Source organism: Hyaena hyaena, unplaced genomic scaffold (genome assembly GCF_003009895.1).
Source record: "Hyaena hyaena isolate Hyena2069 unplaced genomic scaffold, ASM300989v1 scaffold_119, whole genome shotgun sequence".
Taxonomy (NCBI): Eukaryota; Metazoa; Chordata; class Mammalia; order Carnivora; family Hyaenidae; genus Hyaena; species Hyaena hyaena.
In genome coordinates, this window is record NW_024080750.1 from 214,695 (window position 1) to 236,700 (window position 22,006).

The 22,006-nt window shown below is 45.8% G+C and overlaps 1 protein-coding gene across 2 annotated transcripts in view; it reads right to left on the reverse strand.

The window, feature by feature from the left end:
• Nucleotides 1-632: 632 nt before the first annotated feature.
• Nucleotides 633-22,006, reverse strand: part of ZNF831 (zinc finger protein 831) — a 91,215-nt gene continuing 69,841 nt past the window's right edge. The window contains exons 5-7 of one of the 2 annotated variants that reach the window (XR_005529231.1): nt 6,470-6,618; nt 4,513-5,730; nt 633-954 (exon numbers count right to left, since the gene is read on the reverse strand). Coding sequence is in view for 1 of the 2 variants with exons in the window: in XM_039236882.1 (XP_039092813.1) it covers nt 4,918-5,730; nt 6,470-6,618 (962 nt within the window). In the remaining variant the exon portion in view is untranslated. Of the gene's footprint in view, nt 5,731-6,469; nt 6,619-22,006 lie in introns of both variants that reach the window. The other variant, XM_039236882.1, reaches the window with a different exon arrangement.

Below are 22,006 nucleotides of genomic sequence, written 5' to 3' on the forward strand. Positions count from 1 at the left end.
CAGATCCATCAATAAGTATATCTGTGCCTTCCATACTTCCATTCCTACTTTTTCTCCCAATCCCTGGGTCTTCATGGACTTCAAGTGCCTTTTAAGAGGTATATATGTAGAAGACTAGAACAGTGTTGGTATGTAAAATAAGTCTACTTACTCCTGTGAAGAATACATCAACTATCTTCATAAGAGGTACTGTTTTGACTTAAGAATATTTCCTCGGTGAATGAATCACATTAAATATCCAAGAGACATCCATTCTGAGGGGAAAAGTTGTGGATTATTGCACTGTGGATAGTGCCCTCATGTGGCTTCAAAACTTAGCTACATTTAAGGATTTAAAAACACACTGTTAAGTTAAGAAGTCTAAAATATGGCAGACCATGACAAATGAGACACGTGGGAAAAGGAAACAGCCCAAGAAAATATGGTAATTTGCCATCACTTAATCCTTTTGTTGAGCGGAATGGGATACCAACATGGCGGGCAAGATGTCTGGTTAACTACTCGGAAATAATCAGATATCGAATTCATACAGGATACTGCCTGTGATCGTTTCAGTTAAAATGTTAACAAATCACACAAGACATTTTTAGTTTCAATTTTATTTTTATCAAAACAAAATAATTTAACCATATAAAGAAGAAGATAAATTTCAACAAACAACCAAGAAGCCAATAGCTTTCCTGATTATGAACAATCAAAAGAGTAGCAAGTTCTGAACAGCTGACTGCATGTAGAAGATTTGGAGTCATCCTCTAGGGCTCCCAGTGACAGAGACTATTTTTCCTGGCTCCTTTTCTTCCAGTGATGAAGCAATATGCTCACATGTTCCTAGACTTTTTGAGATCAAATTGTACATATGCCCACATAAGTACAAAGCATGGGTGAAGAGAACTGTACAGGTGCAAATCTAGCACACAAGATTTTCGGGGTCCTGACACCTATATTTAATGAGTTCTGAAAGACAAAGACATGAAGTTGTGCTTAAATATCAAGAAATGTAGTGTTTCAAAAGCCAAAGAAGTCTCCGTCACAAGAACTATGGGAATCCCAACTGAAGTGAGGACAGATACACCACTTCTGTTTGCTGCAGTTGTAAAAATGTGGCTGCCTCAGAGCCAGGCAGACCGTTTTCTCCTCACCATATTCAATTATGTCTGGAGAGTTGAGCAGCAGCACATTCCAATAATGATGACAGTTTCCATAACTATGAAAATCTGCTGCACCAGGCAGATTTTGTGCAAGATGCAAATTTCTATGCTGGGGAAAAGATGAATAATGTGATCATTCTAAGTAATGAATGTAAATGCAAGGAAATACTTTTTGGCATAAGGCTGCAAGTCGTTCATCTTTCATGCCAAGAACTGTGGTCACAATGCCTTCTGGCAAAGCTACTCTTCTCAACCGAGCCTGAAAGGAAGGATTTTAGGAAGGGGAGTGTAAGCTGCCCTTAGTGACCCATCATGCTATTGGCAGGGTTTGATCAGAATCTAAAGGCACCCCTCCCCCATCCTTTTTTTTTTTTTTAATCTCTTGGCAATGAACCATAGATTCTCTTGGGTTGTGAGTCAAAAGGATATTAGCTTTATCCAGAATCTCGAAGGTGATGAGTAAGAGGAGGGCATGAGCTGTCCCCCATCACGCCTTACAACAAGGAGGACTCAGGGAGCCTGTTAAACACCAGGTGACTTTAAGAGTCACTTAACAGTACAGGCTGCCAAGGGGGGAGGTGAAGCCTTTTTCCCCCATGCGTCTTTAACAAGGGATGTCTGGCCACTTGTAGTGCAGCTGGAGAGGTAACCTTGGTGGTGAGTGTTGAGTATCACGGGGCATGGCACTTGGATACCTTGCCCTGAGAGAACAGCAAAGAATTCAAAGTGCACTTGACTTTAGTCTATGCCAGCATCTCTGGAGTTATTCACTGTGGAAGAAGTTGAGCACCAATTGGCTAAGACCCTTACCCAAAAGTACAATAAAATTAACAGCCCTGGGGGGAGAGAGGAATCCCTGATCTGTAAACTCTAGCTTGCCTTGTTTTTAAAATAAATTTGTTTCCCCTTAACCATTACACAGTATGCATTTGAAGAGTAAAAACTGCAGCAATTATCGATTGATAATATTGAAATTTATCTTCAATAACCAGAACTGGGCTAGAGATCACGGATGTTATCCTCAAAGCGTAGCCCTGGAATTGCATTTCTCATTAAGAAAACCCCATAGGAAAGTTAAGACTTATAAAATCAGAGATTATTGGGGCTTTATAAAAGGACTCTTCATGTAAAAAATACTTTAGGATGATTTCCAATATCCAACTCCCCTACAGTCATTCAAAATACTTTGTTGTTGTTTTTTAAATCCACTGGAATGTAGCTTTTCGCAAAGTCACGCTGATACAAAGTAAGGTGCACCTGTAAACACTGCTACCTGCCAGCTAAATGACCAGCTGACAGGATGGTCTGGCAACCTGCTCACCTTGGTCAGAGGCAGACAGATGGAATCAATGTGCTGCCATATTTGATCTAGGTTGGGATGTGGCCCCCAGCAATGGTGGCTCTTAGAAGGACAGGGCTTCTGTCACCAACTGGAGGTGAGTGCTGTTTTGAAGCTGTGACTTTACTGACTCAGAACAGCAATCCTGTGGATAACTTAGGAGCCGCCAGGGAAGAAAGATCTGGAAGACAGTCCTCTTCCCCTGACCAGTGCCTCCCCAGACAAAGTACTCCATTCAGCCCATACACATGCTGTCTTCCCCTCACACGGCAGTGTTCTGGTTTTGCTTTTAATCTTTGAATTATGAGCCTGATTTGTACACTGGATGATGCACCCCCCAAATCTGGAACTCTGGGGGAAAAAAATCATACGGAGCTTCTCCAAGCTCATGTTCTTCAGGGTGACACTTGGCAGAAGGTATTCATTCTTCAGTTCTTCCCAATCCCCAGTCCCCACCCAGAAGTCTTGTGTGGGGGACCCCTCCCCATGGGGGCCACCTCTGAGCCCCCCAGGTCCCCGGAGGTAAAGGAGAGGGAGCTTGTCTCACAAGGATTAGAGCCTGGAGATGCTTCAAGCTCATCTGGTGTAACTCTCATTCTCAGCTGGAGAAACTGAGGCACAGAGAGGGCACATGTCTTACCCAAGGTTTCCCAGCCCATTGAGGACAAAGTCAGGCCTTCTTTTTTCTCTTCCTCCAAGACTCAGACCTCTCTCCTAGACCTCCTCTCTCATTACGGGGGCACAGGTAATTCAAAAGGTAGGTCATCACCACAGCACTTTAGTTTGGTTTAAAAAGTACACGACGGGGCGGGGGGGTGGGGATAGTATACGAAATGAATGCCTGGCATCCTTTCACCTCTCTTCTTATGTTTTTCTTGGCTGGGCTTGAAATCACTTGGATTTTTATGAGCGCATTGGAAATGACCACAGACATATGCTAAGCCACCAGGGGAAGCTGGTCTTACATTGAAGTTTCCTATGAATAATCCTAAAATTGGAAAAGTCACATGACGATACTTGAAACGACCACCCTCGGCCCCAGGAAAGGACGCGTTAAAGCGTGTCCGCGTGTGTGAACTGAGCTCAGTGCTGCTGCTCTGGATACAGGACGTCACGCGAACATCGTCACGTCGCAGCGAAGCCAAGAGAGCTCTGCTGTAAATTTCAAATTGTACAAAATCACACCAAAAGGAAGTATAAAATTTTATCGAAATGCAGCAGTATAAATCTCGTTAAGTTTTTCCTCTCCCATTTCAGGAGAAGGAGAGGAACACAGTACATCTGAGGCCTCGCTCAGTGAGTCTGCTGCCGTAGATCAGCTATTCAGCTCTGCACAGGGGTGCACTGGCTTGGAATACTGGGGAATTTTATCTGTTCTGTTCTGACTTGCACAATACAGAGGCTGATTTAATTTGACAGCAAAGTAACACCAAGCCCCCAAAATAAAATTACTGAGATGTAAAACAGCGTCAAAACTCCAATTAGTTTTGTATCCTTGAAGCTTCTGGAGGAAATCTAAAAGGCTCCCGTCACGATGAGCAGGCATCAATTTAAGCTGTACAGATTACTAAAATGTACCCCTCTAATTGAAATTGCTCAGAGCACAATATGACAGAAAGAATCAGAGAAAAATAAGTGAATTTTTCCCCCTCAAAAAATGACTCATCCCAGAGCCTGTTCTATTAACTTTTAACACAGTGTTCCTTTGCAAGAGCTAAAAACACCAAGGGTTTCAGAGGCCTCAGCACAAAAGGCACCAGGCCCAAGAGCAATACATGCTTGTGCTGTAGGATCGTAGGTAAGCACTGACCATTTGGGTGACATTTAAAGACAATCAACATTTCACCAGCTCATAGGCATTTTGAGGGATATTTACAACTTCCACTAAGGACGTAAGTTGTTCTAACCAAACTTCAGTTTTTTAATGCATCTGGATTTTGTTTCTAGAAGGAATAAAAACATCCTGATGCCCATGTCATACCCCAGCTCCTCTGCAAGCCACCCCAGAGACCCGAGCGTGCTTACCACCTTTGAAGCAAACCCTCAGCTGACCAATGGAGGAAGCTGGCCGACTTGACTCTACGGGTTCGCTTTTACATAAATGTGGCGACTGTGGCTCTCCTGGGTAGCGCCCTCTGGCCGGATGCGGCAGTGGGGGGCCGATGCGGAGGGTGCAGCTGGGAGTCCAGCACAGACACTGTGTACCAGGCGTTCTCAGACACCAGGCGTTCTTGGACTCTGCTCTGATGCCACCCTGGCCCTGCCTGGTGCGCCGCCAGGGGAGCTGGGGAAGGGGGGCGCAAGTTGGTTGGGGATGTCGTGGAAAGATCCCCCAAATGGCTCTCCTAATGTGGAGGTGCCTGGCGAAATAGAGTTCAGCTGTCCCGCCAGCCTGACAGCGTCTGCCTCTGACCACAGACGTCAGAAGCCTCACATCTCTATCACTAGCCGGTCTTCATCGTCACTGCTTGTGTCGCTGACCTCCACCCGAGTCTGCTTCCTGAGGCCCTCCAGACCCCTCCTCTTGACGGTCTTCGAAGGGGCTTCAGGGCATGGTCCGGACTGCCCTGGCTTAGAAGGAACCACACAATCCTTTAGGGAAGTTAACCCAGAGACTTGACATTTCCCACTGTCAGTTCCTAAAGGAAAAGGCCCGTACTGTCCCCCAGTAGGCAAAAGTGTCTTGTGTTCCCCCTCCTCTTGGTATGGACTGGCCGGAGCTGGTCCCGAGGCCGGTATTTCAGGATGAGTCTTTCCAGTTGACCCCAACAGGAGCAAACCTGAAATTCTCTGCCCACATGAAGGCTTCCCTGGCAGGACTGATGGTGACATGCTCTCGGCTCTCACCTTCTGATCCGGGGAGCCTGGCGTCAGAGCCTCCCCTGCTGCTCTGTGGCCCCGTGGCTCCGCAATGTGGCGTGCCATGGCTGTGTGACCTGCTCTCTCCCCCAGAGCACACATGGCAGCCACCGAGGTAGCACCATCCTGGCGGGGAGAGGTTCCTCTGGACTCGAGGGAAGAAGGCTCTTGAGCATCTGAGAAAACGTATAGTTTCAGAGCTACTTGCTCCTGGGAGGGCGGAGGGCGCATCTCCGGCAATCCCACGCCGGGGCCTCTGCCTCGAGACAGAAGGCCGTCGGTAGCCACGGCCACGCACGAGTCGGAGCACAGAGACTGTCCCAACCCAGAGGTGCTGTCCTGCGAGTAGCGGTCACCGGGCCCGCTGGGAGCTGCAGGAGTCTCCTGCAGAAAAACGCAAAGGAAAACAAATGGGGAGGAAAAGGTTAATTGGTACCAAAAACACACACACACACACACACACACACACACACACAAACAAAAAAACTTGTGGTCAGAAACGTGGTCCTTAGTGAAACTAGGTCTTGAGTTCTTAATGATTCTTTATGGAGCATCAACCTCAATAGGTGGCTTCTATCAGGTCCCATCGATAAGGAATTGGTGCAGTAACTCAAGTAAAACTTGTTGACACAAAACAGGTCACTGAGATTGCTGTGTTTTTATCTGACTTTGTGAAAAACAGCACCACTCAATGACCGCCACCCCCCCAACCCTCGGTTCTGAGCATCCCATTTTACACTACCGCAGCTCACGGCGTAGGCGTGCCATTTCACAGCACCTTGCACTTAGCTGTCTCCAGAGGAGCACTTTTTGAAGGGTGGTCTGGTTTAGCATTTTTGTGCTTTGCAACCCACGGCCCTCCCCACCTTGCCTGGCGGGGAAGTCACGTCACGGTGATGCCCGCAACGTGACAGCCTCTCTACCCTCTTCGAAAGCCTCTTTAGGACTTGCGGTGATCGCCCCGTCCTTGCAGTACACGGCGTCTGGAGGTGTTGGCGTGCCTCGCAGCGGAGCGAGCTCTACCACCACCCGGGACGCCCGCAACCAGGAAAGGAGAGCCACTCATCAACACGCCCAGTGGGCACAGGCAGCTCTGACCCGTGGTTCCCACCCTCACGGTTACCTGGTCCATTTCACTGCCGGGCCCTGAACTGGTGCTGGAAGAGAAGCTTCTCAGGGCTGGTCTGGAGCCCTCCTCCTCCTCCTGTCCATGCCCAAGACACACAGGCGATTCTGAGGTGACGCAAGATGGCTCCCCTCGCAGATTTGGACCTAAAATGGGGAGGTACATTTATATGCACCGGACAGTATAATATCAGCAAATGGCGATCACCCAGGACTCTGCCTTCATCACAGGCTCTGAAAGGCTCGTTCACCCTCATCTCCCAGAGCATGTATGGGATCGTTTACCCTTGAGCCACTGCACACAAAAAAGGTTGAAGCAACAGCAAAACCCATTCCTAAGGCAGAAAAAAAATCCCTAAATTATATATATATATATATATATATATATATATATATATATATATATATATATATATATATATATATATTTATTTATTTATTTTAAAGTATTCCATGTGGCTTTTTTTTTTTTTTTTTTTGATCAGAGCCATCTTCCTGGCCACATTTGTCTGGGCTCATTTCAGACTGGCTTGAAGTCTCTGGCCATGCAACCGGGGTCAAGGGTAGAAATCTCCGTCTATATGGTATGTGAAGTTTTCCATCCATCAGAGCACTGGGTCGGTTTTGGTGCTGCTGTTGTTTTGAGATGGTCATGGCTGTGATCTAGGCAGGGAAAGGGGCGCTAAGATGGGACCTTGAAAACATCTGCAAAACAGCAGCTCCCTTGCAAGGGCTTCACCCTTATTCTCTCTTCCGCCTGTCATGTTGGCCTGGGATACGGGTCGAAAAGGCCACAGGATCGCAGGGAGGACGGCTTTTACACCATGAGATGAGATCAGAAAAAATTCTAGAATGGCTGGGCCACCAGAGGAAAGTGTTCGATTCACTTTCATTTTTATTAAAGTTACATATGCATAGAGTTTCCGAAAGTTGAATCTTTCAACTTACTAAGAAAAATAGCAATGCTTGCCCACCCACTCACCTTTTCCCACTTTGGATTCTTTTGATATTTATCTGCCTTGCTTTTAATAACATGCTTTGTAGCACTACTTCTTAAATTTTTTTTTTTTCCAGTTTGGAGGATAGTCTGTGACTCCTCACAGGGAGACAGGGGCATTCATCTCTTCCCCAGCCCCCTGGATCCAAAACCTTCATGCCCCCCCCCCACATATGCGCACTTCCCACCCCATCTCAACAGTTATATAACTGTGATGTCATGGTTTTGTTTAGGAGAATATTCAGTGTTCACATGTTCAGGACCACGTCTGTCACTGCTGAGCCACGTCATGTACTGGGATGACACTGTCTTTCTGGCCAACACGAGTTTCCCTGGAGTTAATAATTACCTTGTTTTCTTTAAATCTGCCTAGGTTTCTACAGCCCTAGTACTAAAGCATTCCTCCTACCTCCTTCTCAATTGTCTAACGTTTTCATTTCCTTCCCTTAGAAAGATTTCTCTGGAAATTCTCCGGCCTGCCCCCAGGGGACCGCTGCTCCCTAGGCCCCATGTGCAGCCATGTCCCTGGATCCCCTTTCATGCCACTGTGGCGATTCTCCTCACCTCCTTGGTTCCTGGGGCCCCCACCTCCTTCTCCTTGCTTTCCTATGCAACCTTTCCTGCAGCTTCAGGAGAAAGGGTGCGTGAAATAAAACTCTTTAGACTTTAATCTGCCACTGGTTTGGGTAGAGCATTTTGAATCAGAATTCATTATCTTTCAGCACCGAAGACACAGCTCCACTGAGTTCTAGTTGTTAAGAAGTCTGGAGCCAACCTGATTTATGATTCATGATCCTCTGGGCAAAAGCTTTTTGTTTCTCATCTCTCTGGAAACTCCTAGACTCTTCTTTGTTCAGTGTCTCCATGGTCCTGGTCTATTTTCATTCATTGTCTGGGCACTCAGTGTGCCCTTTCGTTCGCAATCTTGTCCTTCGGTTTGGGGAGAAATATGTTGTTATTTCTTTGATATTTATTCTCCTTCTGTTTCATCTTTTCTCTCTTTCTAGAACTGCTCTTGGTGAGTCACTGGGCTCCCTTGTCTAATCCTTCGTCCTCTTCTCTTTTCTCTATTCCCTAGTTTTGTTTTGTTTTGTTTTGTTTTTTTCACTTTTGGGAGAATTCCTTCAACTTTCTATTCCAACTCATAATTTTTTATTTCTATCATGTTTTTAATTTCTAAGAGCCAACTACTGCTCCCTTCTGTGGGCCACCCTGTCATCACTTCAGGCTCCAGGATCTTCCACTGTATCGCTGGCAATATTAATAATGACTTGTTGTCCCTGCTGTTAATGCTGAAGTCTGCCTCTCTCTAACCCAGTCTCTCTCTCTTCCAAGTTCCTTTTGTTCTCATTTGTCTTTTTCTCTTTCGATGAAAGACCTTCCTGAGGTATCCAGCAAGCTTAAAATCTGCCCACATTCAGAAAATAGCCGCTCAATAACTGATCGGGAGCTCCCTGCAATTTGTCAACCGGGGCTGCCATGTGAGGTCATCTGGTTGCCGTGTTTGAGTGGGAAGCCCTATAGGGGTTCTCTGGGTCTTCCAATTTCTCAGGTTGGCCTCTACGCAAGGAGTCCTCCAAGCTCCTGCCTAGAAAGTACAGACCTACTTCTTCTATCTCGAGGGATAGGTTACTAGATTATCAAGTGCATTAATCCTGAGCAAATCAACTTGGAAAATCTATAGAAAAGTGCAGCGGGTTGGGAAAGGAAGTAATAATTTTTCCTTTAATACAATTTTCACTTGAGCACCTGCAGATTGACACAGAAACAGGCTTGTGGTATTCCATTCCTTTGCTCAACAAGTGTGTCTTACACCCATTCGATGACACAGGCACCACACTGCTCAACCCCGAAGCACTGGAGAGCAAGACAAAGGCGCCCAAGAGCCTCTGCTCCAATGGGGAAGAGAAATAAGGACAAGTCAGCTGGTGATTTCCAGGTGTGCCAGGGGTCGTGAGAGAGATGAACCGACGGTGGGGATATCACATACACCAAACACGACCAGGAAGGAGGCTGTGGCAGAGCCGGCAGTAAACAGGGGAGGGAAGCATGTTCTGGAGAGTCACAGCAAATGGGGGTCTCACAGAGAGTCACAGACAATGGCAGCATATTACAGACAGTGGTGGATAGGTGACTATTTCAAATAATTGAGGAAGGCCTCTCTGAATAAGCAGCATCTGAAATGAAACCTTGGGGACAAGAAAGGCCCAGCCCACGAAGCCACTTGGGGTGAGGAAGGAGCAGACGCAGAGACCCTGAGGTGGGAAGGAGCCCAGGGGATTAAGGAACCAGTGGGAAGAAGGGCGGTGAGCAGGGGGCAGGAGGCAAAACGAAGGTGGGGAAGCCACCAGGGGCTCAGGTCGTGGGGTACAGGTACAGCCGCGGGAAGGGGTTGGATGTTCTTCCACATTCACCATGGAGAAACCAACGTGGCTACTGCCCGGACAGTAGAGCGCACCAGGGTGACCCAGTCACCAGGGGAGATGACTAGCAAAGGCAGTGGAAACTGAAATGGAGAAAATGGATGGATTCAAGCTAGATTTTCATTCTCCCCCAAGAAGAATCACCGAAAGATAATAACGATGATAAATGTTTCTCAAGCCCCGTAGTTTACCACAGCATAAGCACCCCACCATAAGTGGATTAAGCTGTGTCCCCACAGTGACAAAACAACCAGGCGATTCATTCAATTCAATGAAGAAGGAAAACCAATTAGTATAGAGAAAATAATCAGATTGGCCAAATGTCTTCTCAGCAGGTTGTTTGGATTCTGAAGCTTAGCAGAAAGGCCATGTGCGCATTTGACCAATGCTTTCTGACGCATCTGAGAAAGCGAAGGAAGAAAATCCATTGATTTAATTTGCTTTTGACCTACAGTCTACAGAGAAAAGGGAGTTATCTTTAATAATTGTGAAAAATGCCCAAATAATGTCACTGAAGTGTGTTAAACTAATTTGGATTATTGAAGAAGGATGCTAACTTGCTTTTAAATGAATGGCCCTTTTCAAAAAGTAAGTAGCGCCCTAGCCAAATGTTAAAGCACAGAATGTGATCCTGTTGAGGGCACCACATCACTCTGTTTATCACTTCCTCCATCTTCAGAAATGGCCGACTCCGCCATCTTTAATGCAATCTTCACAGACTCGGATGCTCTCATCCCATCGCGGGCATCTCCTTAAGAAACCACCTCTCATCCCAGCTCTGTGCACGTTCTGTTCTCCCCCTTGATTAAAGGCTGTGCTTTTAATAATTTCCCTCAGAAATAATTGCCCAGCCACGTCGAGAGGAAGAGACTGCTGAAAAACATTGTAGCAAATTTAAATTTAGCCATCTTGAAAAGGCTACCAGAAACTGTGAGATAATTAGGAAGAAAATGGAGTGAAGCAGCCTGATGAAACTCACAACAGAAGCATAGCCCTCTCTCGTGCCAAGCCTCCTCCCACTGTCTCAGTTCCCGGGTTTTATTAAAATGCTAATAGATGTATTACTCAAATATCATTATATGAAAATGTAAGTAATTAGATGCATTTCCTTCAGTTGCCCCAATACACCAAAAACTCCATTAATTTGGAGTCCAAAGGCTCTGAATTATATAGAAGGAAGGGCTGAAAACAAGTCTACCATGTTGGTCTTCTAGGCAAGCTAGAAGCATAAACAAGAACACAGGAGTGATCTCCTACACTGTTAACTGATCTGAGGTTGAACTGTCTAGAAGCAGGCCTGCCATTGAAGGACACGTGACATGTTAGCAATTAAAATTTGCAGTTACTGGAGAAAAGCTGAGCAGGACTCTAAAAGCAATCACTAAATGGACTGGTAGTTGTTCATTTATTCAACTATTTGTTGAGCCCACTTCTCTGGAGTCTGTATTTGTCAAGCCCACTTATGAGCCCGTATTTTTAAGCCTAAGTATTCAGTGAGCCTGTGTTCACGGAGTACTGAGGACCGCCAATACTCTGTGCCAAGGACTGTGCCGAACACAGGCAATTAATTCAGTGGCAAACGAGGCAGACGCCTCATGGAAATCACAATCTAATGGGGGAGCAGTTCGGCCAGCAAATAATGACGCGGAAAATTCACCAAGAAAATGTGGTAAACGCTATGAAAGGAAACGTGGAAGGAGCCATGAGGTGGGGAAAATGCAGCCTGACCCCACCCAGACCTATGGAGAAGGCTAAAACCAGGTGCACCAAAAGACTGTTCCAAGGCTGCACCTGCTTAGGCTGGTTGTCTCTCTACAAAGCCCCAATCATTCAATCATGTCATTTTTCAGCGATATCTTCTAAGTCTCTATTTCATGCCACACACTGCACTAAAAAATTTTTTTGCAAGTAAATTCAGCCACTTCCCTCCATCCTACTACAATTTTCATTTCTAAGGTCTCTGTAGAAGAGAAAAGATTTGGCTGAAGATGATGGAAGACAGGACTTCTTCCTCTCAGGCAGAGCCTGGAGGATGTTGATTCCAATCAGAAAATGATCATGAGCCTGTGGGCGGCAGGCGGCAGCCCGAGACCTCAGTTCCACAGGCAGAGGGGGATGTGGGGGAGAACCAGAGAAACATCTTCATCAAGTAGAGCCTTGGTACCTCTGCTACCCTAATGTAATCTTTTCAAAGTCTGCCTCTAAGTAATCACAAACACATCTTTTATTTCTTCCTGGTTTTCATCTCTTTTCTATTTCTTTGATGAAAGGCAATCAGGGCGACAGCCCTTCCCACGCAGAAATTCTTCACCTAAACTGTGTTTAGTGCAGAGTGAGGTTCAAAATCTTGCTTTCAGTGAAAAGTTTCACCGTGTCCAGGCAAGAGCGTGACTTTCAGATACACAGCAAAAACAGGATTATGAAATCACATAAGGAGAAAAGAAGACTATAAAAGAAATGCCACTGGAAATGTTATAAATGCCAAGGCTCCACCTCACCAATCTACTTCATGTGTCATTATTCCAGAACCTTCCTGTTGCTAAATGAGAATGATCTGCAGGTCTCTTCCCTGGGACACGAATGACAGACCCTCAGCGTCCTCTCTTCTCAAGATTTACACCCCAGAATAAAGATGTTCTTCAGTTTCAGTGATTTCAGAGCGCTAAGACTTAACTAATAGCTTTCAGGAAAGAATTAATACTTCTCAATTAATCCTAATGAGAAAAGATGTAGAGAAGTCATTAGCTCCTGTCAGAGAAGGAAAGCGAAGGCACCGGGGTTCGAGGGCTCTGGAGAGACTCCTCCCCAGCCCTCCCGTGTCTTCCTGACACATTCCGAGAGGGACCCGGGTGAGGACAGGTGAGGGAGAGGTTAGCTCCTGAGGCCCCGTGACGAACTCATGAAAGGAAATACAGCCAAGAGCTCGACTGAACACAGGCAGCATCTACCTTTATTCTGGGGGTTTGTTCAGCATCTCCACATGCTAGTTGGAAACTGTACCTTTTATGTGTGTGTAATTAGGTAAAGCTTTTACTTCAGAAACCACCTGTAATCACGGTGTCGCTACATTTCTGTTCCTGAGATGAAAGCAATGTGTTTTGATCACTTTCTCTTCTCAGACATTTTCTCCAAACTCGGTGCACCGAACTGGCTTGAAACATTTCAGGGACTCTAAAGCTTGGCATGTACAGATTTCAACAATGTGCCTTCATAAAGCGAGATGCAGGCCTACGGAATACAGGAACATAATGAAAATGGCTCAGGACCACTCTGAAAAGTTGACGTCAAAACGCAATACCAGCCAGTGCGCAGGACGGCTCCACGGGGAGGGACCTGGCCCACAGGTCAGCAGGTTCGTGGTACAAACACAACTGCTTCAAACCAAGGTCGCAATCTCAAATGCTATGGGGGCCAGGCAAATAACGTACCTGAGGCAAGTGGCATGGGGCTGGGGACTGTGGGGAATGGAGGGCATGCCCGGGCTCTGGGACACAACTGACCCTCAGCTCCACCAACTGAGACCATGAAGAACCAAGCATCCAGTAGAGGCCACATCTGTCCACTTTCTAAGAGAAACCAGAAACACTGATTCCATGTGTTCTTAAACATGATTCCATGAATCCATTTTCAAACAACACTGCTAAGCAATGTGCCCATAGCCTGAACTTGGCCACGGAGGGGTCCGTTTGTGACCCTGTTAGTCACGAAACTCAACAGTGTGCCAGCAGTGATGGTTAAGACGTGAGGCTTCACCCGGGCCTCACTCTTACAGAAGCAAAGTTTCTGTTAAAAAATGGCATTGAAAACTATGGAAGAGTAAAGATGTTTTTGCGAAGTACTGTGGCAGTATCTTTCACGGTGAAATATGTAACCATGAAACACAGGTCGATCTATGTTTTGGGAAACAGAGCCACAATGCTTCCTGTAGCAAAAGCTGTGGTAGAAAAACAAAAGCAAACGACAGGAACACCCACGGACATGGGAAGGGCTGGACAGAAAACTTACGGTGCGACTAAACCGTGGGGTTTCATGCCGTTATTAAAATGATCTATCTTATCAATCTATAATCCATCTCTCATCTAGATATAAGACGAAGAGCTGCAGGTTTCTACATCCAGGATGATTCTAAGTGTGTAAGAAAAACAAGAGACTAACGTGTGTGTTCACATCTGTATGTACGTGCAGGTGGGCATGCGAAAACATCGGCTGGCCTCTGCTCACGAGGCTGGGGACTATCCGGCTCTCCTCCGATATGTCGATGTTGCTTTCTTTGCTACAGCAAGCATGGGATTGCTGATTTCATTTGAAAGAACAGTAAGTAACAAATAATGACATTGGCCCCAAAATTCGGGCTGGAAGTAGTCAGGAAAAGGCCCCAAGTGTGCCCGACATGTCCAGGCAGAGCTAAGGGTCAGGTTGGCTCAGTGAGAACACACTGCTCAGAGAGGGATCTAAAGCCTCGCGCTCTGGTGTGTAATGAAAGCTCTGCTTCTCAGCCAGAGACCAGACGAGACTTGCCAAAGGAGAGAAAATGACATTTTTCCATCTCTAACCAAATCGGGAGACTTTCTGTACCATCCTGATTTTTTTCCTGAAATTTTGCCTCTTCCGAGTAATCATTTTTCAAGTTCTTTTTTTTCAAAAACCACTTTTCTCTGTGGTTCAAATTTCTCTTCTCTTTCTCTGATGAAAGGCAATCAGTTTGAGAACACTTCGCTTACCATTTCTCCAGAAAAAACAACAACACATATTTAGTGGGAAAGTATGCTTAAAATCTTTTGGTAGGTTGAAACTTTAATCATGCTCAGATAATAAGAGAATGCTCTACAATGAAGAAAGGACAAATTATAGGGAAGAAGGCAAACTAAGTGGAGAACAAAAAACTGCTAATATTATTTGAATTATTTAGTGCCAAAATTGAGTCAAGAGAATTCACTTTATGGACCATTACTTTCAAAGTTTCTTAACTCAAAATGAAACTGTAAAGAAAGAAGTTCAGACTTGGGAATATAATTGATGTGTTTAAGCAATTGTCTCTTCATTTCTTCAGATTTATACCCTGGAGAAGGAGGTGTTACCCTGTTTCAGCAATTCTGTAAGCAGTATTACTTAACTAATGGCTTTAGGAAAAGAATATCTCCCCATTAATTCTGACAGGAAAAATAATGGTACAGAGCCATTAGCTCCCGTCAGAGAGGCAGAGAGGGAGTTCGTGGATGAGGGAACCCTGGCGTTCAGGTTGCCATTTTGTTTCTCTTAGGAAAATGCTCTGAGGTGATTTGTGACAGAAAGAACACAGCATGAGTGCCACCACCGGAGCCTCACCCTCCCACTCCACTCATGGCCGACTAACAAAAGTTTAAAGGCTAAAAGGTGGGGAGGGGAGTGATCCTAATCTACTTAATTTCAGAGGATTACATCACCATCCTCACATAATACTTAGCAATTCTACCTCTTCAACATGACTAGGTAAACCTTTTATCTCAGAAAGTACCTGTCAGAGAAGTTCTCTTTCCCTTTTCCATTTTTTAATTTTTTCAATGAAAGACAGTTGCTTTGATAACCGTTGGCCTCAGAGGCATTTTCCCTAAACTATGTTAGTGGAAAAAAAATCTAGTTAAAGTATTTCAGTTGCTTAAAAGCTTGGTTATGTGCAGAATTCAAAAGAAGAGATTGTGGTGAGAAAGGAAGTAGAGAAGACAAAGAGAAAGACTAGAGGGGCTCCCTTGCCCTGCAATTAAATGTGGATTTGTTGTCAATGATTTAGAAGCTCACTTGTATCTAGCTGATGCGGTGTATACATAGCTGCAGAGAAGAAAATTGGGACATAATTGCACAATGGTTGGCATTGTGGTGAGCGCCAGAAAGGAGAGGAGTTATGGATCAGAACCCCAGGGCATCTAATCTGCTTGAGACTCATGAGTGACCAGCCACAGGACCCACTAAAATGTCACTGCAAAAACCATCTAAGGAGCCAAAGTGACAAAGAAGCCTCAGCCCGGTTCTTCAGAGAGAATGCAGCTGAGAGACAGGAAGTTGGAGGGACAGGAAGATACATTTCTTGAAGATCTTACTACATGCCCGAGTATCTCCCTCTTCCTAATGCAATTTTCTGAAAGTCTGTCTCTTCCAAGTAATCATACATTTTACTTCAGAAACAACTTTTCTTAGTGGCCCTCGTTTCTGTTTCTCTGATGAAAGGCAATCAATTTAAGATGTTCCTCTCAGAGAATTTTTCTTTCCCTGGAAGATGTTTAGTGGAAAGTCATGTTGAAAATCAGTCCTTAAGTTAAAAGTTTATGCCTAGACCATAATCCTGTCCCTAAAATTTAGAGAGCAAATGTGGGCAATGAAGTGAAGTGGGGGGGGAGGGGGGGATTACAATTATTGGAAATGCCATTTGAAATCTATAATGCCAAGATCGAAGTCAAAAGTATCTACTCTTTGAATTATTATTTTCAACACTTCTCATTACTAAATGAGACTATAAAAGACAGTTCATTTCTCAAAATATAATTGAGGTATTTGAGAGAGCTCATTTTTCCTCAAGATTTGCATCCTTAAAAAGAAGAAACTGATCCATTTCGATGATAATAACTGGGAAGAAAGATCTTCCCTTTTCTATTTCATTAATTCTGAGAAGGGGAAAATACAGACTAATTTCAAACTGGAAACAAAGACAAGAAAGAAAATACTGGAGTTGGCCTCACTGGTTTGGTTTTCCAATCACCTTAGGAAAGAGAACATTCTCAGCCCAGTCTCTGAAAAGATAAAAGTTCAGGGAGAATCCAGCTCTTCCTTCAATCCTAAATTGTAGAGGAGTAAAACTCAATTGGACCAGAAAACCAGGAAAAGAGAAGGAGGGAACACTTTTCTGTTTTCCTCGCACACTTAGATGCTTTCTCCCTTGTGTGGTGCTTAGGTAATTTCTTACTTTGGAACATCTGTCAGTGCATTCTCTCTGCTTTCTTGAGGAAGGGCGGGTGTTCATTTGGAAAGCTGGAAACCCTCTTCCACTCAGATACTTTTTTTGAAATAACATTAATGGAAGAGTCTGTTTAAAATAGTCCAATAATGTGAAATCTTGCACATGGACAGAAGTCAACAGCATTTCTTACATACTATTTAAAAGCAAGAGGACTGGGATCAAGGGAAAGAAAAAAATGGTCCCAAAACACTCTTGAAGGACTTTCATACCAAAATGTACTCAAGAATGTGTGGTTTTCTTAATAATGGAAGAACCCCGACAGGATGGACTATGCTCTCATTGAAAGACTTTCAACTTGGCTTCTGTTTTCTCAAGATCTCCACCTCCGAAAAAGAGGACCTCTGGAACTGTGATCCTTTACCACGTGGCTCCAGTAGTGTTTTCTGAGCCAAAGCCTCCGCGGGATTTCTATGGATCATGATAAAAAAAATAAATAAATAAAAGGGGCCGGGGTGCACCTGGGTGGCTCAGTCGGTTAAGCGTCCTTCGGCTCAGGTCATGATCTCGCGGTCCGAGACGGTGGCGAGCTCTTTCAGACCAAAGCAGGGAATGAAATATGCAGTGGGCTCTGCCCTGCTTCGGAAGGCCACGGACACTTGCACTTCACGGCTCCCTGTGCCACTGCGGAAGCCCAGACGCGGGCACCGAAGAGAGGAGGAGGAACAACAGGAAGACATGGGGCAAATTCTGACAAAGTCTATGAAATCACTCCATGGTCCTCACGCCAGTGTTAGAGATCCTGCCTTTTATGATATGGAACTTGAGGAACTTTGTCTTTCTACTTCAGAAACTATCTCCCAGACTCGGAGCAGCACCTTTATCCTCTCTAAAACTTAACCAGTCTGCAAATTCAAAAGCTCAAGCACACATGCAAGCAAGGGCTTACCTGAAAATACAGGGAAGGCCAGTGAGGTGACAGTAAGGAAAGGCACAGACTACAAACGAGAGAATACTGCCTCAGACATCTTTTTGAATCCCAACTCATCAAGATATCAAATTTCTAGATTTTTTTCCCCAAGAATAGCAGTTGACATGTTGGGACCATCTAGAAAGTCCATGCTTTGAGACATTTAAGAAAATCTTCACACCTTTCCTGAAGACTTCTACCATACCCCCCAAAAAGACATTTCTTCTGTAATCCTGAAGCAACACACGAAAGGAAATCCATGGTCTGACAGGAAACGGGAAGTGGCCTTCGACTCTCGTCTGGAAGAGTGTGAGCCACACCACTTGCCCAGAAATTCCACCCGGAGGAAGGCTGGAGGACGGAGTGGGAGATGAATCTTGAGGCAGATACACAATTCTGCACAAACGACCTACAGGGGCCGAGGGGGCATGGGGCAAGAACAGAATGTAAGCCATGCAAACATGCCAGAGGGACAGAAGACAATCTTTGGGAACCCTCCTTGGAGCAGCTCCCGGAATGCTCCCTGGTGGCAGTCCTAGGCAGGCGTGGGGTGGGGGCACTGGCACCCCTTATCACACAGCTGCCTGCTGGCTCATTTTCTTGGAGGAAAGTCAGCTAGGCTGGTAAGAGCAGCTCTCCGAAATTTTCTCCCAATTGAAGGCCCAGGGTCTGTTCAACGTGCACACAGAAAGAAATGAAAACTCACTTAAATACGGAAAGTGAAGGTCCCATGAAAGGAACCTCAAGGTTGGGGGGTGGGGGGTGGGGAGCAAACTGCAACTGAAGCCACTGTCATTGGAAAATCATTCAGGAACTCCTCTTGACTTGTCTTCAAAAATATGTTATTACTAAATTCAAATCAGAGAAAGAATAACACAGCTCAAATTATCATGGAGTAAACTAACATAATGGCTCTGAAATAAAGTAGTTTACACTGTTTCTGCGAAATGCTGACAGGAAAATAATGAGAAAATTGCATGAACATCCATCAAAGACTGAGGGCTGGAAGCGCCAAGAGCGGGTTCTGAGAAACTCGCTCGCTCGGGCCCCTCACGAAAAGTTGAAGAAAAGGGAGGAGAAAGCAGAAGAAAAATCGCAAGTGGGCTACAACCCCAAAGGATGCTGGTCTGCAGAGAGAGCAAGCCATGGCAGCCCGCCACAGAAGAAATACTCGTGATCACGGTGCCCCACACGCTCTCTCTCTCTCTCACTCTGGAGAGTGTGGAACTTTCCATGCAAAGGCAACCTTCAGCACTTCTGAGAAGTTATTAGTCGATTTTACCTCAACTATTTCTCTCCGACAGAAGAAAGGAAGGCAATGTATCCATCTCCCTTGCAGACTATCCTCCAATCCTGATTCGGGGGGAGCGCCCGTGAATGAAGTACACTTCATTACCCGGGAAGCTCTCCCAGGGAGAGGAATCCATCCCAAGCCTCTAATGAACATGAGGGAGAGAGGACAAGAGGAGGGGAAATAGCATGAGGTGGATAATAAAACTCAAAATAGGCTGTAGTGTAGAAATGTACCGCGTACATAAGATCGCAGCTCGCCGCCGCCGATTACAGCTTCTCGATTACAGATCTCAGCTTCTCAGAGTATATTTTCTCAGCCCGAATGGAGCAGCTTTGATGCTCTCTTCCTCACGAATTTCAAAGAGAAGAGAAAATTAACCCCTTTCTTTCCATCAGTTGGCTTTGAAGAGAAAAGGAATGAAGGTGGCCTTTCACCACCGGTGAGGTAACGGGCGAAGGCTCTGGAAGGCCCCTCCACCTGCCTGTCCTTTGGTGGGAGGCCCAGGCCCTGAGAGGGAGAAGGAAACCCCTTATATGTGAGCCAAAGACCCAGAGGCAAGACTGGCAGAGACACTCAGAGAAGCAAAGAGACAGAGAGGGACCAAAATGGACTGATTACGGGGGGACATTGGAGGGTCCAGATGCCTAGGTGGCTGGAATCAGCCTCCTGTCCCTCTGAAGAGATAATCCAGGAGAGTGCGACAGCCCGAAACCAACCCAGCCACAAGAAGGGCCCTGGGGAAAACTGGGCAGGAAGAAGCAGGAGCCCCTGAACTGATCAGGGTTCCGAAGTGCAATCAGATTTGAAAGGAAGGTCAGGGTCAATTTTGAAACACCTAGAGCCTCCCAGGGAGGTCTAAGCCAGAAAGGGTGCTCAGGGGGGTGGGGGGTGAGGTCTTAGGGATGGTTACCAGACAAAATGTGGATGCTCGGTTAAGTTTAAATCTCAGGTCAGCAACGAATCATCTTTAGCATGTCTTACACGATGTTGGGGCACACTCATGCTGAGAAAAAACCACTCATTATCTGAAATCCAGCTTTGTTCACTCTGGCCCCTTAGGGTGCGGGAAAGAGGGAGCTGGCTGGGGGCCGGCTGTGCTCAGGCAAGTCCACCATCTGAATGAAGGTACTGGGATGGGCAGTCATGTCATCCCCTGACCAGCTCCAGGCACCGCCTGGGAAGGCTATGGGGTCGGGACGGAGCAATTATTACCAAGCAAGACATCTCATGACAGGGCACCTCACAAACACCCTGACAGACCCTGACTGGTCTGGATGGAGACCCTTGCTCACAGGCACTCCAACCCACTCAGGAGCCAGCCCACAGGCAAAGGGCAGACGGGGGACCAGCATGGACAGAGAGCCAGCATCCTGCAGTCCATCCCTCATTTTTAAGAAATTGTTAATGCCACCATGAAAAAAACAACCTTCAGTCTATTTTGGAAAATTATCAGACTCTCTGATGTCACTAATTCTCCCGCTCCTGTGTATACAAGGACCCAAGGTTATTTGTTTTTCTCCCTAAAAGGTCCCTTAGCCCATACCCACTAGAAAAGGCCATCAGGTATAGTTTGTTATCAGGAAGGTTCTTTGCCAGGTGAGAAACCTCAGCTAGCCTCTGACAAATGCGAGCGGCAAGGACGCACACAGTGGAAATGGCATGGTGCAGATAATAACCCTGGAAAGGAACATTAGCTGGAAATGCATTCTGGAGTTCCGTACGAGGCAGCCGCCCTCCAGTAACTGCAGGTTTGGGGACATTTTCTAGATGGGAGTTTTGTCATGCTCGTAACTTCTCCCTCAAGAATTTTGACACATGGGGAGGGGAAAGAGAGAGAGAAAGAATAAACCCCTTTTTCTTCTCTTTTGAAGCCAGAAGGAAAAAACCAGGGGAGACTTCAGCCATTATCGGTAGACTCGCCAATGGCCTCTACTTCAGGAAAGGACAAGAGGTGGCTTTATTTCTGCCAAAAACATCTCTTTCCCCCAGAGGGCAGAGGGTTCCTAAGAAAATGATCCCCCGGCCAGAGGAGGGGACTCTGCCCTCAAGGGGGGCTCCCTGAAGGGACAAATCAACAGCCTGGGAAGATGTGTGTGTATTCATTTCCCTTCAAGCAAAAAGACAGAATGAAATGTCTGATCCAAGCCCTCGCTTTTGGGTTCATCGCCAGTTATGTGCGGCCACGTCATGAACACATCTGGGGGCTGCAGGGCTCAGGGACAGGCCCAGAAGGAGAAACGAATTTACAAAGACTTCAAATGGACCCAGAAGGTCACGACACAGAGACAGACAGCACCGGACTGACAGATGGCCAGGCTGAAAAGGCGGTATCCTAGATTCTTCCTGTCAGTCCAAGACATTTCTAACCTCCCTATGCAAAAACAGCCTTCAAAAATTCTATTTTAGAAAATTATTAGTCTATTTACCTCAGAATCTCTCTCCCCCATATGTGAGGACCCAAGGCTATCCATTTTTCTCATTGAACGTCACCCACCCGGCCCGCCTTGCATTCCCTGGGAGACAATCGGACGTGTGTGCCACAATTGTGAAGGTTGCTGAGGCAGAGAAGGCTCTGCCCACCTGCTCATAAATTCAGGGAGCAGAGACGGGAGTCGATGAAAAGGCACAGGGTAAATAATATAAGTTAACGCAGGTTTCAGTGCGGGAACATACCCTACGGTTCTTTTCTTATGCTTAGTACCTCTCCTTTGATTACAGGTCTTGCATGGATTTTCTCAGTGAGGACTCTCATGCAGTTCACACCAAGTATTTTCCAAGAAAAATAAAAGTAATTTCCTTTTCCAATAATGTCTGGGCTCAGGTAAAGACTAGGTGAACTTGGTCTCACAGAGCAGCTCTGGGTTATCTTTGTTCCAGAAATCCTGACTGCGCCATGCATCACGGGAGACAGAATCAGGTGCATGGG